The 16709-nt window shown below is 34.2% G+C and overlaps 1 protein-coding gene across 1 annotated transcript; it reads left to right on the top strand.

Annotated features, from left to right (window-relative positions):
* Positions 1-496: 496 nt before the first annotated feature.
* LOC143238530 (uncharacterized) lies at positions 497-16709 on the top strand. The gene is made up of 3 exons (XM_076478822.1): positions 497-677; positions 3237-3294; positions 16170-16709. Exons 2-3 carry the CDS (start codon positions 3292-3294, stop codon positions 16608-16610), a joined length of 444 nt encoding a protein of 147 aa, XP_076334937.1. The 5' UTR covers positions 497-677; positions 3237-3291; the 3' UTR covers positions 16611-16709.

Below are 16709 nucleotides of genomic sequence, written 5' to 3' on the forward strand. Positions count from 1 at the left end.
AGTTCATGAACTTCTTGATGGTTTGTGTTTTCGAATTTGCTTCATTAATTTATATTTTACTTTTTTATATCTTACCTCTATAATTAGCTTACTTTTGATCGGAAGTTATTAACAATAACTTTTAAAGCCAGAAAACACTTTTATTGCCTAGCAAAATGCATAAGTTTTCACTGAAACTAAATGTAACTAAGTCTTATGTTTGTACAACCTGCTAAACGTTTTGCCTGATTAGCACAGGTTGTCAATTTCAACAAACTAAAACGATGGACATCGTGCTGAGAAGCTCTGTGGATGATCTCATGAATATCTACTGTTCTCTTTTAAAGGAAGTTGTGTTTACATACGGTCTTCTCGGAAACTAGTCATTCTACTATAGCTCAGGTTTGAAAAGGCGCCTGCTAACACTAAGGCTGTCTGGATGTGACGAAACAGTTCTCCTCCCCTCAGTGATTACACGAACCAGTCAGGTGTTACATAGAAACCCCTCTCATATAGGTTGTATATCAGCCGAAGAAAGAGCCCGAAAGCCTTTATACCGAAAATCCTTGTTTTTCGCTCGACATCCTCGTACGGGTACGGGTAAAGAGACTGGTTGAGAACGGGAAAGAGAAATTTGGAAACTTGTCCTTGCTTGGACAGTACTTCGTTGTTGTAGTATTATATTCGTATTTAATCAGGTACGTGTCATTAATTTGTTTTCAAAAACATCCATTGTGTATGTCTCGATAGATCGTTAAGAGATTTTTAATACCCAGGTTTAATCCGTAGTGTTCATGGGCTTTATAATTTTACTTTTTATTTCTGGGGACGTAAATTCTGTTTTGATACAAAAAACGAAAACTGCTAAAACAAATAAATTAGAAAAAGCAAACAAACATCATTTTACTAATCAATAATTTATTATTGAGCATTCGTGGTTATTCACAAATGGCAACCGAAACCATTCAACTGTGACTTTATTTACATGATCGTTTTGACAACACGTCCATGTACTTTAAATTTAATATCAAATTATTTCAACTGTTGGCTTGTGCACAAATAGCAATTTCATTGATGTCTGTAATGTAACTAACTTTAATAGGATATGCAAATAGTACATTTATTTTACAATGTACTTTTTTGTATTAGCTATAAATATATGAAAGAGTTGCCTCACAAACTGCGTTTTCTTCTAACGTGTGAAAGCACGGTAAATAACTATTTTATTAGATATGTAATGAAAGTGACATAAAATATACGAATTACACAATTTCGCGAATGACATATGTCAGCGAAAAACTAATAGAAATAACATTATCATTGTAATTATTACCAATAAAATAAGTTTTATTACTTATACTTAAGGAGTTATAGGCCTAACATTATTTATTACCAATAAAATAACTTCTGTTACTTATACTTAAGGAGTTATAGGCCTAACATATCAGATTAAACTCTCAATACTTTACCATTTAGTTCGACGTTTATTTTGATTTTTTCTAGCATCTAGGTTCTTATAAAGCTTAATAAATAATTATAGGGACAGAATATATCGTACGTAGTATATAATAGACTGTCAGCAAAACTAGTCTTACGTCTTAGGCTACAACTTAAGTGTTTAAGTTCCTCTAATAGTTTATAGTCATATTCCAACGGTTTAAATTATAAATCCTTATCTCTACTTGCATAAAAAAGGGAAATTTCCTCGTCATATTGTAAGATAACACAAAAAAAGCTATTAAAACTCCACGGTACAATTTTTATTAATTTGTCAATTGAACCTGACGAAAGTAGACCAAGGTTCTGTTGAAACATCTGTATATAATACAAAAAAACTCTATAAAAATAATGTTATTTTGCAGTTTTGATTGTTGTTTTTCACCTTACAATCTTAATCCTTAACTTTACAAAACTAAAATTTTAAGTTTCAACTTCCAATAAATACAGTTCAAAAACTTGATCAGAAATCTATACATCAAGCGTACGGCTGCTGCACTAAACTTTATACAAATGGCTTCGTAGACACCTAACATATGCATTGTTAGCACGCCTGTTGGCCTTAAGGGTTAAAAAACTTGTCAAGCGAAGAGAGAATATATTCTTTTGAATTCGACTTGCTTAGATACAAGTTTTCTGGAGTATTAACTCTCCAACAGTCTCGTGTATTTAATTTCTAACTGGTCATACCACGTGTCTCTACGCATAAGCCGACATAACTTTCCATGCTTTTAACGTCAGTCAACAGTATTTCTCACTTAACAGTATTTTATAATGGTATTTTGCTCGTAATCGTTAACGCGTTACACTTAGATTTTTTACAGTATGAATATAAACAACACTATTTATCGTATACACTCAAGAATTTGTGTTCAGATTGCAAATCTTAAGTTTTTATCAGTTTCGTAAATAGCAGTTCTCTAAGTTGGTTGCTAACGTTGAATTATTTTTGGAGATTAAGATAAAGTTTATTGACAGTTCAAAAATTAGTTACAAATTGTCGTCAGTGCCACGTGTTTTATCATAAAGCCTACTGTGAATAACCATAAAAAGTATTAGTATCTGAATAATATATCAAATAATAATAAAAAACAATCTTCACTCACTTCTCTAGTTATTGCTTTCTGCACAGTTGAACGATAGAAGTATAGAAATCTTATTCTAGTATAAACGAGTGCTTTCCTCAATGTCAAACCAATAATTCAAAGCCCAAGCCAAGTTATGAAGTGCTATTATTATTGGTTTCCTTGTGCATATTTTAACACAAATTGATTCCTCAACTATGCTTCGACGAATAAAAGCTTCTGTTTAGCTGTTTATCAGAAAGAGAACATAAGTCATTTAGTTTAGAGGTTTTAATTATTATTGCTCTGTTTGTGTGACCGATACTAGTTTATAGGGGGTATCGATTTCAGTTTATCAAGATTTTACAAACACACCTCACGTATGTAGGCTATAAAGCAATCCTCAATACGTTATTATCTGTATTATTCTTGGCCGCTTTACCTATATTCCTGGAACAATTGTTAAAACGAAAGGGTTTGTCTGTAGTCTCAGAATATAAAATATTTATTTTTAGTAGCACGTCTTTAATCAAATGAATTTAAAGCATAAAAAATGGCGTTATAAATATTACAAGTGGAACCAGTTAGTAAATAGTAGTATGTGAAAACATTTATGTAACCTGTTGTTGTTTTATAAATATTTGTATGACTTAAAAGTGATATAAGTTGTTTTTTTTTTCTCTCTCTCGGCCCCAGTGATACAGCGGTACATCTGGGGACTTACACCGCAAGAGACCGAATTTCGATATCCATGGTGGGCAAAGTACAGATAGTCCATTTTTCCATTGTGTATCTTTGTGCTTAATTCCAAACAAACAAACTCTCTCAAGAATGGTTACTATTTGAAATTTAACAGTTATCTTAATTAACAAGAAACAAACTCAGAAAGTATCATATAATATAAAAAATACCGTTATTCAAAAAAATATCCATACTTGTATGAAAAAATAAGTTCCTTTGAAACAGAAACATTATTCAATCAAAACACAATCATGATAACGAATGAAAGTGTAACAATATACAAAGAAAGTAAAAAATATTTAATCTATTGTTACGTATTATAACGTATCGCGGATAAGTCTCCGATTTATTATGCTACATATTACGATTTCAAGTAGCCTAAAATTTTAATTCCAATTTAAAAGTTATTTGAATGCCGGTATGTATTAGATTTATAATATTTGCCAACATACAGTTTTCTGTATAAGAGTTGTATATAGTAATTTATATACAAAAGTTGTACAATCTCACAAACAATACTGAGTCTTCAATTTAGCCTGGAACTGAATATTTTATCGACGGTTTACGATGAACGAATTAATTAGACGTTGAGACACAAGTACAATTCACTTGAGAGAAAGCTAGCTATCTCTATTCGTGGCTATCCTTACGCATTTTAAAAGGTAACTTTTTACTGATGAAGATATCTAATGTCCTCATTAAAATACAAACGTCTGAAGTTAATTTTCTGATGTTGAACGGTTTGTAATATTCGAACTCTATAAAAATTTATGATCAAATTTCTCCAGTTTCTTATCACTATTATAGCTTCCGAGGTATATAGTATACTAACTGTAGCAAATCAACGATATAAAACTGTCTTTTGGCGCGTTGATTTATAAACTTTAGGCGAGGTTGTCGAAAGTTCAGTTGGCAACAATATTTTACTTGTTTTTTTTTAATTTCACACAAATCAACTCGAGGACAATCTGTGTTAGCCGTCCTTAAGTTAGCAGTGTAAGACTAAAGGGAAGGCAGCTAGTTATCACCACCCGCCGCCAACTCTTGGGCTACTCCTTTACCAATGAATGGTGGGATTGACCGTCACATTATAACGTTCCCACGGCTGAAAAGGCGAGCATGTTTGGTGCGACCGGGATTCGAACCCGCGACCCTCAGATTACGAGTCGAACGCCTTAACCCATCTGGCCATGCCGGGCCTAAAATTTTACTTACACACATAGTATATTGTTGATTCTTACACTCGAGTGTCTTCTATAAATTTAGATAATATACGGGAATTACGAAACACACATTTAACACAATAAGTTACATGCATTTCTAAATATACATTTAACTAAAACAAATAACGATATTAAAATAAACACTTAAGAGTAAAACCATTACAGTGTGTCTACTATACAGGTTTTTATAAAGAGTAAACATTTCAAAAGTAGAACGTAATATTTCAAGGTATTTGACGTCAACATTTTTTTTTTCGGAGTGATTACATACATAAGTTCACTTACGATATTAAAGTCAAGTGAAGCAGCAAAACAACTGTGAAAATACATATGATGTATGTCAAATTCAGGATCAAGAAGAACAGGATAAGTTTAAGTTACAATCCACTGAAGTATGAAAACAATAGATAAATGGTACATATGTAACTTATATTGACCCAGGTTTGTCAAAACAACTTCTTTTGGAGGTAGTACCTTAGAAAGAAAATTTTAAAAAAATTAACTCTATCAATCAAATGACTAAACTACATAAACCCCACTTTGCATAAAGGCAATAACGTCGAATATTTTAAAGCTTTTTATATATATTTATACATTTTCATGGCCAAAATTAATTCCGTTAATAAAATAAATAAAATCCATTAAAAGAAAAGTATGATAAAATTACAAAGATATTTAATCACTACTGCTGAAAGATGTACAAATTGTGAAACCTTTTTTTAAAGTAAACCATTAACTAAGAAATAATGTTATCAGAAATAAAATGCCTTTGATCATAGTAATTTTATATATGTGGACTTTACTAAAACGATATAAAATAGCATTCATCAAAAGTAAAACTTGTTTAAAATATTATAGGTTTTGAGAAATTGTTTTTGAATTTCGCACAAAGCTACACGAGGGATATCTGCGCTAGCCGTCCCGAATTTAACAGTATAAGATTAGAGTAAAGGCTGCTAGTCATCACCACCTACCACCAACTGTTGGGCTACTCTTTTACAAATGAATAACAGGATTGACCGTCACATATAACGCCTCCACGTTGAAGGGCGAGCATGTTTGATGTGAGGAGAATTTGAACCCGCGACCCTGGGATTACGAGTCGCGTGCCTTAACCACCTGGCTATGGTGGGCGTTTTGAGAAATACATACCAAGTACATTTACAAAATGAAAGCAAAAAAAAAAAAAATCCTATTGCATAAGCTTATTCTAAAGCTTATCAGTACCATAAGTATAAAAAATAATTCATGGCTTTATAACAGTGACATTTAGTACTAACTGACCTGGAAAGTGGCAAAAATATGGCATGTGGTAATAGTAAATTACTGTTAAATTATTGTTAAAAATAGCTTTTACCCTTATCGTGGACTTTATCATTCTAGATATTTTCAAAGTATGTTTAAGGCTATAAAAACCTATGATATCATATTCAAGTTTTTTATAGTTAAGGAAAGTAAATTGAACTTAAGTGATTAATATAATTAGTATAAGTAAAAATGAATTGTCTGTCAAAGATTTTACCCAAGTACTTCATCGTGAGGAATGAATAGCAATGCCCACAAAAGATTATGATGATTTGTACTCATCAGCTTGTTTGTGATTCAGTGTGAAAAACGTAGTTGCAACAGAACTGATGGTCATGTCATTTTCTCACCCTGTTAGAAATGACTGCATTTCGTTTCCACTTTCAATTTTGCTAAAGCTTCTACTATAAACAATAACAGTATCGCCAAAGAGTATTACACGGGAGCTGATTGGACTTTTACGGTGAATAAGATCCATAAGGTAGATGTAGAAAAGGACACTTAAGAATCCAATCTGATTACCAGTTTTCATCCTTTTTGAGGCATCTTCTGGTAGTCAATGAGACTATGATCTATCTTTTACATATTACAGTCGAGCTTTGGGATTTCTTTTCCCCCTAAAGAGTATGATGTTGTAAAACTCAAATAACTTATCACTTGATCCCCACCACACACACACACATACTAATTAATTCTCCTAGCATTGCAGTAACGTACTTTAATATGAGACATGCATGTGTTGTTTATCAGCTCAATCTCTAAGCTTGATTTCTTTTCTCATGTTCTTTTCCTGTTGGTTAATGGAAGTCCTCCATTGAATAGTCGAGATTTATAGAGATTTTCACAAAGCGAATAATTATCGAAACTCGCACGAACCTTGGAAGACAGACGTCAGAGGCGACAGATTCATAGCTTATTTGCAAGTCTAAGGTAGGAAAATGCATGATGTGATATCAGTCCAGAAGATATGGATGCAATCATGACAAGATATATTTTGCAGAGAGACTAAGCCATAAATGAGGCTAGAGAAGAATGCCTATTGGTGCTAATTAAAATGCGAATTGGCTTGAATAAAAATGTCTACTTACAGATAGGTATGTTCACAAAGTCACGAGAATGATTAACTTTGTGGAGATAAAAAAACACTGTAATAATGTTATTCATAGAAAAAAACACAGCAAAAGGCAAATCATATCAGACCTTACAGCTCATTACATTACATTTCAACTTTTACGAATTTCAGTATCTCGTATGAGTCATACTTTGTTACCAAAATTATACAATTGGCCCGATTTACTCAGAGATGTGTTGTAAAATAAAACGTTGTATCCAACTTTTGAAACAGTTATCTTGTGTTGAAACTTCATAGAATGGACGGCAACTGCCTGTTGTGGAGACACAAGTGTAGAAGACGACGTTTCGAAAGTCTTCCGCATATCGTCTTCATGTCATGTCGTCCTCTACACTTGTGTCTCCACAACAGGCAGTTGCCGTCCATTCTACAAAGTTTCATCATGAATACTCTGCCTAAACAACCTATAAAAGAAATTATCTTGTGTATTTCAAGGCAGTAACAATAATTTTTTGTAGTTTTGCTAGTTGCTTAAGACATTTACTGTATCTTGAAATGTGTCTAGTGGGATAGATAAGAACGGGAACATATGATAAAAATATTTCTCAGCAAGATACTTACGTCATTAAAATGTTGGACAATCAGTGGTTCATATTTGGTTTTTCATAATAGAGTTCTATTGAGTCCTATGCTAATTCACTTTGTGTGTTTGTGAATTTATCTACAAACTCTTCTCACAGTTTGAAGCTACCATTATCAAACTCAGTAGACTGACTCGAGGTGGCCAAGGGGTTGCTCTTATTTACATAACACGTACTGAGATACTACGCGTGGGTGTCCGTACGAGATTTGTTTTAGGGGACGGACCTTCTTGGGGTAGCTACAGAAGTAATTGGGGATAATGAAAAAGAATGATCAGTACATACATACGTTTTTGAATCATGAGGGGATATTTTAAAATCCTGATTCAGGGTGTGAGTATTTTATGCTACTGTTTGCCGAAATGTCATCTTTTAAAGATAACTTTATGTTGTGTGTATGAATGTCGTGTCTATTTACAATAAGATAGCTTCAGTTATATTTATTTTCATGTTTTGTATCTTTTATTAGATAAATTTATACAAAACGTTAGGTGGTATACAAAATGTTTTTGAATTAAATTACAATATTCTGAAGCATTAGTTTTAACAATACCATTTTATGTTTTGTATCGAGCCATGAAATCTCTTACTTTCGCCCAGCATGTCCAGATAGATAGGGCTCTCGGCTAACCAAAGTTAGTTTTCTAGTTCAATATAGATATTTTTTATAAAACATTGCTCGTAAACTGTTTTATTAGAGTTACTTTCTTGCCTTAAATGGCCAGGTGGTTAAGGCGCTCGACTCTTAATCTGAGGGTTGGGGGTTCGAATCCCCGTCACACCAAACATGCTCACCCTTTCAGCCGTAGTATAACGGTCACTTCCACTATTCGTTTGTTAAAAAGAGCAGCCCAAGTTTTGGCGGTGAGTGTTGATGACTAGCTGCCTTCCTTTTAGTCTTACTTTTTAAATTAGGGACGTCTAGCGCAGATAGCCCTTGGGTAGCTTTGTGCGAAATTCAAAAACAAAACAAACTCTCACTTTTGAACGAGCACGTTCGCTGATGAGATTCGAACTCGCGCCCCGCAAGTTATAAATTAAGCACCCTAACCACTCATAAAAGTTTCCTAGTATAAACTGTACATAATTTACAACAGTAATCAAAAGTTGACTTATCCATATGTCTAGTTATTGTTGCTCTGTATGCAATTTATTTGAAGTTAATATCGGTCAAATTTCAGTTTATGGTTCACTTATAAAGGAATGGCCTTTTTCGTTTGTATTTCACGCATATTTAAGTTTAACTCTATTTTATATCATAAAAGCAAGACTTGAGCTTAACTGGTTAACGCAAAACACAGCTTTATGCAGCAACAGTCTCTGACAACGGACATCTTAATTTTCTACTGGTAAGTAGTTAACTTACAAGTTTTTTTTCATGGCCCCACACTTATTGGTCGGTAGTTTTAGCGCATATTCGACTTACGCCTTGATTCCTGTAAGCTGTACGCGTGTATTCGTGAAGAAGTGATTGTTCTGCGTCGGTTGGTCTACCATGAACTTTGACCTATAAAACTAAATTTACGAATCCACCTACATTAACAATAGAACTAAGACCTGTAGTGAAGCGTTGCGTAAACGTTGCGCAACATAATTCTGTAGCTCGTGCGTGGTATAAATGATATTTCAGATTACCACCATAACCCGTTATTGTTCTTTTAAGATGAACACAATAAAAAGGAAAATAGGCACAAAAAAACTTCACGCAGAGGATATGAAAGTATTGTTTGCTCCGCCTTTTTTCCTCATTACACTCGATTCTAATGCAATTATCTAACATTTATTTCCTAATTCTTTATACTAAATAATCATATACGCAAAAGAATACGAAAATTACTTTCTGTTCTGTGGCTGTTCTGTTTTAGATAACTTCTTACTTAATTAAATATGTAAGAATTTAAACAACTGTGTTTTAAAAACATTGTTCTATCAACATTATATACTAAGTTAACCAAGTAGAAACTTTTCTTATTTGAGCACTATAAACTTCTGTTATTTTAAAAATGTTTTCACTGCTACCTTTATCAAGAAAGATTTGGGGGGAAAAATGATCATATTACATGCTAAGCATGTTACTAAGGGTTAACTAATCCCAATAAAACACTGACCTTATCATCTGAAAACTAGGAAAAATTTGTCTATATAGCTTGTAAAAGCCCGATAAGAAGCAAGTTGTTAAAAATATTCATTTTCAAAAAGTTTCAAAATGGCGTTTTTATTGTATATGAACGATAAAATAATTTAGTTTGGTCGGCTTTTGAATTATTTTCGTGCAATACTTTCTCTCTAACCTAGTAAAAAATTCCAAGAAACTAAGTGTATAGATCCTATGATAATTAAGCACATGTATGTGTTTAGTCATCTGTAAAAGGAAGCACATTGACCTTCAAAGGTGTAACTCACACCTGTTAGCAGTTTACATTATTATGAGGGGAACTAGTATTGTATTTCTGTGTCTCCGTGTATGTACGCTTGCTAGAAACATATTTGAAACATTATGTTAAACACCATCTTCAACGTCATGAGTCGAGATATTTTGATCTCGTAAAGAGTTTTATTTTATTGGGATAAATGACTCAAGGAGGAACCACGACACGTGAGCTTTACAACAGATGGACGTTTCGACCCCAGAATTTCAGTGAGCACTCTTTTATTTATTTACATATCCTCGAATATGAATAAGAACCGCCATTTTGCGTGTATGAGTAATGATGTGTGTATGTGTTTTCTAAAAACACAATAATTCCTTTATCTTGTTTCTTCATTGAAAACTTTGATTATTCGCAACCACCGTGATTACACGTCTCGTGCGAAAACTATACACAAAGAACGCCCACACGTTCTCCTACGAGTTTGTGCAAATTGAACAAACGCTGGAGTGTCGTGAAGGCTTCTACCCTATACTCTCGATTTCATGAATGAAAAGTGTTTTAGTCTTAAAAATATGTTTACAAAAATTACACTTGTGTAATCCGCTCTTTCTTGTCGAGGTCTAGCTTTACTATCATATTCAAGAAGAGTAGAAAAACATTTCCTCACTCAATAATTAGCATCATACAAACAAAACTATTCTTCGATAGTTTGACCTATTTCAGGTTTAAGTTATGGTCATATACAAAATGCTAATGTTGAATCCATTTATAAACAAAGCTATACGTAAATAAGAAACTTACTGAACCCCTAATGTGCTTTTTCTTCTTAGATACTAAGGAACAGATTGAGAGCAGAAATAGGAGTGATTCTCTCTACCTGAAGTTGATAAGGAATACTGCACACCTAACTTTAGGAAGTAATATTGTGTAGCGTATATTTTTTTTCTCTAGGCCTGTGTGTACTTCAAAGTATTTCAAGCTCTGGTTTTTTGAATGAAGTCGAGCGCTGAGCACAGAGAACGGTTGATAATGGATACATACATATGCGATTATTTTGTTAAATGATAACTGGTTCTGTCTCATCAGTTTTGCATTTTTAATATACGTACAATAATTTGCAGTAGTGTAGTGTTTTACTTATTACACACGAATCTTTGTGCTTTACTTTTATACTTGAACAAAATGCAACAACTTACATCAAACTATGGGATTGTTTAGACTACAGGAAGCCCTCTTTCAACTCAATGCTTCATTTGTTTGTTTTGAATTTCGCACAAAGCTACTCGAGGGCTATCTGTGCTAGCCGTCCCTAATTTAGCAGTGTAAGACTAGAGGGAAGGCAGCTAGTCATCACCACCCACCGCCAACTCTTGAGCTACTCTTTTACCAACGAATAGTGGGATTGACCGTCACATTATAACGCCCCCACGGCTGAAAGGGCGAGCCTGTTTGGCGCGACGGGGATGCGAACCCGCGATCCACAGAATACGAGCCGCACGCCTTAACACGCTTGGCCATCCCGGGCCTCAATGCTTCATATGGTAAATCATGTTCAGAGAGGCGAGAACATAACTTGAGATCTACTGAAATGTAGTTTTGAGCAGACGATTTCTGCTAGAACAACTAACTATGAATATAACTTACAGGGCTTAATAGTAAAGCTGAAATATTTAATCAAATGTTACATTTATATTATTATATATATATACACACACACACATAAAGAATAACAAACATTTTGACGTTTTCGACAGGTACACCTGTCTTCAACAAGGACAAATAATATAAAATTGATCTAAGACTATGATTATTAGCATATTAAAACGAACTGTAGACCACAAAAAGTATGATGCTATTGTCTAGTTCGGTCAATATTTATCTCACTATTACTTCTAAAAAAATCGTTTTATTAACAAAAGCCAGAACTGTGCACCTATTCTGTTGCGAGACCTACGATGAATTCAAGGTAATTGGAATAACTAGTGCATGATTTGTTTGAAGTTAAGCGCAAAGCTACTCAATGAGCTATCAGTGATTTGCCCATCACGGATATCGAAACTCAGTTTCTAGCGTCGTAAATCCACTGTGCCACTAGGGGCGCTAATGTGTGTATTTTACAGTAAAGCCAAATCGGGCTTCTGTTGTGTTCACCGAGGGGAATCAAACCCCTAATTTTAGCGTTGAAAATCCGAAGACTTACCGAAATTACTAGAAGAAATCATCTAGTTTCTTTCCGATTATTGTTGAATTTTTTTAGTATTTTTTTTCTGTACCTGACAGGTATTTGGATGTTAATTACCGATTTCCCTTCGTCCCAAAATTTCAAAACTTGATCGAGGGCTGAACAAAAATGAGGCAAGGTTAGGTTTCTCACTGTGGCCAAGACAATTCATTTCCCGAAGCATCTAGGCACTAGGCATCTCCTCAGATCGTTACTCTAGTCCTCGCCACCTGTGCAAAACCAGGCTCAGAGAAAACCCACGGGCCCTGGGTATACCGTGGAAAAAGGTGAGCAAAACACTAACCATAGTCTATCGGTCTCACAGAGAAACCTTGCTTCATTTTTTTATGTTAGTTAATAATGAAAATATCTCAAATTTTACTTTGTTTTTTTCTGATATTTGCAAATTGTCTTCGATATAATTTATAATGGGTACAGGGAAAATGCCCTTCATCTTTTAACAAAAATAATATTGAGTCATAGTGCGTGTTCTTGCATAACAAACCCCAATCAACCACTATATCTTCCCCCCAATTTTTGAAACCGAACTTACGCCTCCACTAACCAACTTAATATTTGATTAGTAGAGATATCTCTCGCGTTTGTATAAACAAAAACAACTGAAATACTTTTATAAGATTCAGAAACTTGGAACTGCCTGAAAATTTTCATCTTTCTAGAATTTTGTATTTAAGCTAATACACCATAACATTTATGAAGCACGTGAGCGGACATAGTGGCTCTGTATTGTGTAGTCTAATAGAAATATTACTCTGTTCATCAAACCTATCCAAAATTACTTTTCCATCACTGAAATGGTCAGATAGCTTAATTACAAATTATTTTCCTTCCTAGTTAACTTAATAATATTTAGATGTACGCTTTAAGAATTTTACCTTTTAATGCTCAGAAGTAACAATTTTCATAATTAAGATAATAATAAAAATATCCTTACATAGGAAAATGCCACAGAATTTTGTATTTTGTGTCAGTAGGCGTCGCTAGGCGCTGGCACATGAGGCCCTTGAAAGGTTTCATCAAGCCAGTATAAAATAACAAGTTTCTCATAAACTCAATTTGAAATGACTGTTAATAAGTACTACTAAACACCTCTTCCCTCTCAAAGGGTCAAGATTAATTTTACTCCTTAGCTTTTGGTCATGTTTTTTTTCCTCTCAAAGGGTCGAGGTTAATTTACGGTTTAACTTTTAATCATCTCTCTTGCTCCTGATTTGGCCTGGCATGACTAAGCGTGTTAAGGCATGTGACTCGTAATCTGAGGGTCGCTGGTTCGCATCCCCGTCGCGCCAAATATGCTCGCCCTTTCAGCCGTGAGGACGTTATAATGTGACGATCAATCCCATTATTTGTTGGTAAAAGAGTAGCCCAAGAGTCGGCGGTGGGTGGTGAGGACGGCTAGCTCAGATAGCCCTCGAGTAACTTTTCGTTCGCGAAATTCAAAAACAAACAATTTAAAACATTTTAGTAACGCGGTGTCTCTGTATATTTCTTCTGTTGCAGCATCAGCAGACAACAGTGATATGTTAAAGATATATATTAATTGTTTAAATGGCCTTATGCGCAACAAAGATTCTAATTCATAAAGAAAACAAGCTATAGTGACTATAATAGCTGATACAGCTTTCACCCAGCTAAACCTATCCTTAATCACTACTTGTCATGATACTAGTTAGAGTAGCTTACATTTGAGCTTCTTCATACTACACTCAAAACAAATGGACTGTAAAAGGGTTATTGTGTGCAATAATACTATTAAACAGAGAAACCCTCATTTGAGCTCTGTAGACACACAATCCCGTTAAACAAGGGGAATGAACACTGTTAAGCAGAAGCAAGAAAAATGGAAACAACCGCATGATACTTTACTATATCATAACCAAAAACGTAATACACTACTGTCTATACATTTCTGTTATTAAAAATAAATTATTAATTTCAGAAAAAACAAGTTATGAACATTTCGCTCTGAACCATGCATTCAATTACTTTTAAGTTTTACTTGTTTGGCTTGTTATTCGAGTGTTTCCCCAGTGAAGTAAAGTGACAGCGTCACCTTAGAATTCCCTCCTCCAATGTATTTAGCATTTTCCTTATAAAGCGTTGTTCATAAAATACGCCTTATTAAAGCTATTTTCTTGCTTCAGTGTTCAAGTGAACAGGTGGTCGGGACGCTAGACTTGCAATCTGAGAGCCGCGGGCTTGAATCCCCTTGCCACCTCACGTGCTCGCCTTTTCAACCGTGGGGACGTTATGTGACCGTCAATTTCATTATTCGTTGGTAAATACTAATCTAGGAGTTGACAGTGGGTGCCTTCCCTCTAGTCTTACACTACTAAATTATGGACGACTAGCACACAGAGCTCTTGTATAGCTTTGCGCGAAAATCAAAAAACAAATAATGTTCAAACAAGTTACTTAACATGACTGTTATTTCTGTTTCTTTTTATTTTAAGGCCTAAAGCTACACAGTGGACTATCTGTGTTGTGCTTATCACGTGTATCTAAACTCTGGGATTTCCCAGTAGTCACAACTGTGAATAGATCTCACATTGGTCAAGAGATGCAGATATTAGCTATGACTTGTATTAATACTTGAAAAAAAACCTCGAAACTACTATGTAAGCCGCTATACCGCGGCTAAAAATGGAGTTCGCAGTATTTTTATGGTGTTTGTTGATTTGTAAGTATCAACGGAATATTTCATTAGTATGCCAATGAGATTAATTCATGAAGTTTACTTACACAATGAACCGTATATTAAGTCACATTATATGTCTGTGAACTTGCTTGTTAGTCTGTAAAATGCTAATACCGCTTTGGAGGTAGCAGAACCAAACTTGCTTACGAACTTAGGATGGTTCTGGAGTGTCGTTATTCATATGGTGTAGCCCCCTATCAATAAGGTACCGAGGAGAGTGCTAGAACGTTCTGGAAAAGATTCTGTTTGCATGGTCTCAGAACTCGAACCTGACATCATATTTTATGTTCATATCGCTCTCAACATCCATGGGGCATCATGTTTGAAACTGTGTTCATACCCCAACTCACAAGCTAACAAGACTGAACTTGGCACACGTGCTCAGGTGCCATGAGTGATATTCTAACTCGTTTTTTCTTTTCATACATACCTCCCTTGGGGGCAGCTATAAAAGTAATGGGAGGTAATGGAAAAGTCTATCGATATATCGAGGGCTCTGTGAACCATAAAAGGTCGTACAGTTCAAATACAACTTTGTGTATCGTGTGATTTACAAATCAGTAATTAAAAATTACATTCCTGCTTGTAGTTTATTTTTGTATCGTTAATAAAAGGAATTTAAAAATAGGAGTTGAAGCATGAAGAATTGAATAGTATGTTAAAACAGTATTTTCATACGTGTAAGTTATAGGTTTTCCTTTTTAAATACGAAAATCAATCCAAAAATGTGATACAGTTTTTTAACTAACGAAACAGTAAGAATCTTTGCAAATATTGGTCCAACAGAATCACGAAAATTCGTCCCTTAACTAAAAAAAAACATGCTCGTCTGAAATTTTAACCCTTTTAGAGCTATTTTATCTATGAACTGCTGGTAGTTCTAATTATATATTGTTTTCGGTGTTTTTGTTTTACTATTTTAAGGAAAGAAATTAAGAAATATTAAATCGTAGGATTACATTATTTTAACCGTGTGATACCATCTGATCGCTATATCTTTATAAACTTCACCAGGTATGTATGTTCTGAAGATTGTGCACATCGGCCTATTTAATCTCAAACTGTGTTTTAAGACAGTTTCAATAGTGCTGTCCGTAGTGGCCATTATCAAAACGTTCACTTTGTCTACATTATTTTTTACAATATAAATTATAATTATGCGTCTTAGGTGACAATTCTCAACACAAAATTAATAGGTTTTATTATATAACACTATTATACAAAGAAAATGGAATGTGAAAGTTAATTAGTGTGTACTATTTTAAAGGTTAGAAACAAATGTGTTTGAATTTCATAACTTTAATTTCTTAATGTCTGTATATATATTTGTTCCAGATATTAAACAATACCGAAGAGAGTGGAATATCAGCCATGCAGAAAACTAGGGTACTTCTTGCTGCTTTTCTACCTAGTCTTCTGTGTGATATCTGCATATGTACCACTACATTTCCCCCAATTCTTCATAAATGCCCCCTTAAACCACACATTCACCCCTGTATGTGTCTGGAGGTACCTCGTTCTCAATCTGATGCTCGCAATGAGAGTGACATCGAAATTGTGGCTTTCTGTAAAACAATTCGAAACGTGGAAGTATTACAAAGTGCAATGAAGGGGTTTCAACACCATGAAGTGGACTATTTCGTAATGGATGGATGCAAGCTTCCTCCTTTTCCTAATGGTTTGTTTCATAATATTAAGATAAATTGGATTGAGATACTAAACTCGACCATTCAGTTCCAAGACAGTTTTCTCTCTTGTGCAAAAGACTGCATCTGAAGGAAATTTTTGAAGCTTTTGCTGCCTAATGACCAATTTTGCTAACTGTGAAAAATATATGTAAAATTAAATAAATGTTTTAAAAATCTTAAAAGATAA

The sequence above is a fragment of the Tachypleus tridentatus genome, chromosome 13, assembly GCF_004210375.1.
Source record: "Tachypleus tridentatus isolate NWPU-2018 chromosome 13, ASM421037v1, whole genome shotgun sequence".
Taxonomy (NCBI): Eukaryota; Metazoa; Arthropoda; class Merostomata; order Xiphosura; family Limulidae; genus Tachypleus; species Tachypleus tridentatus.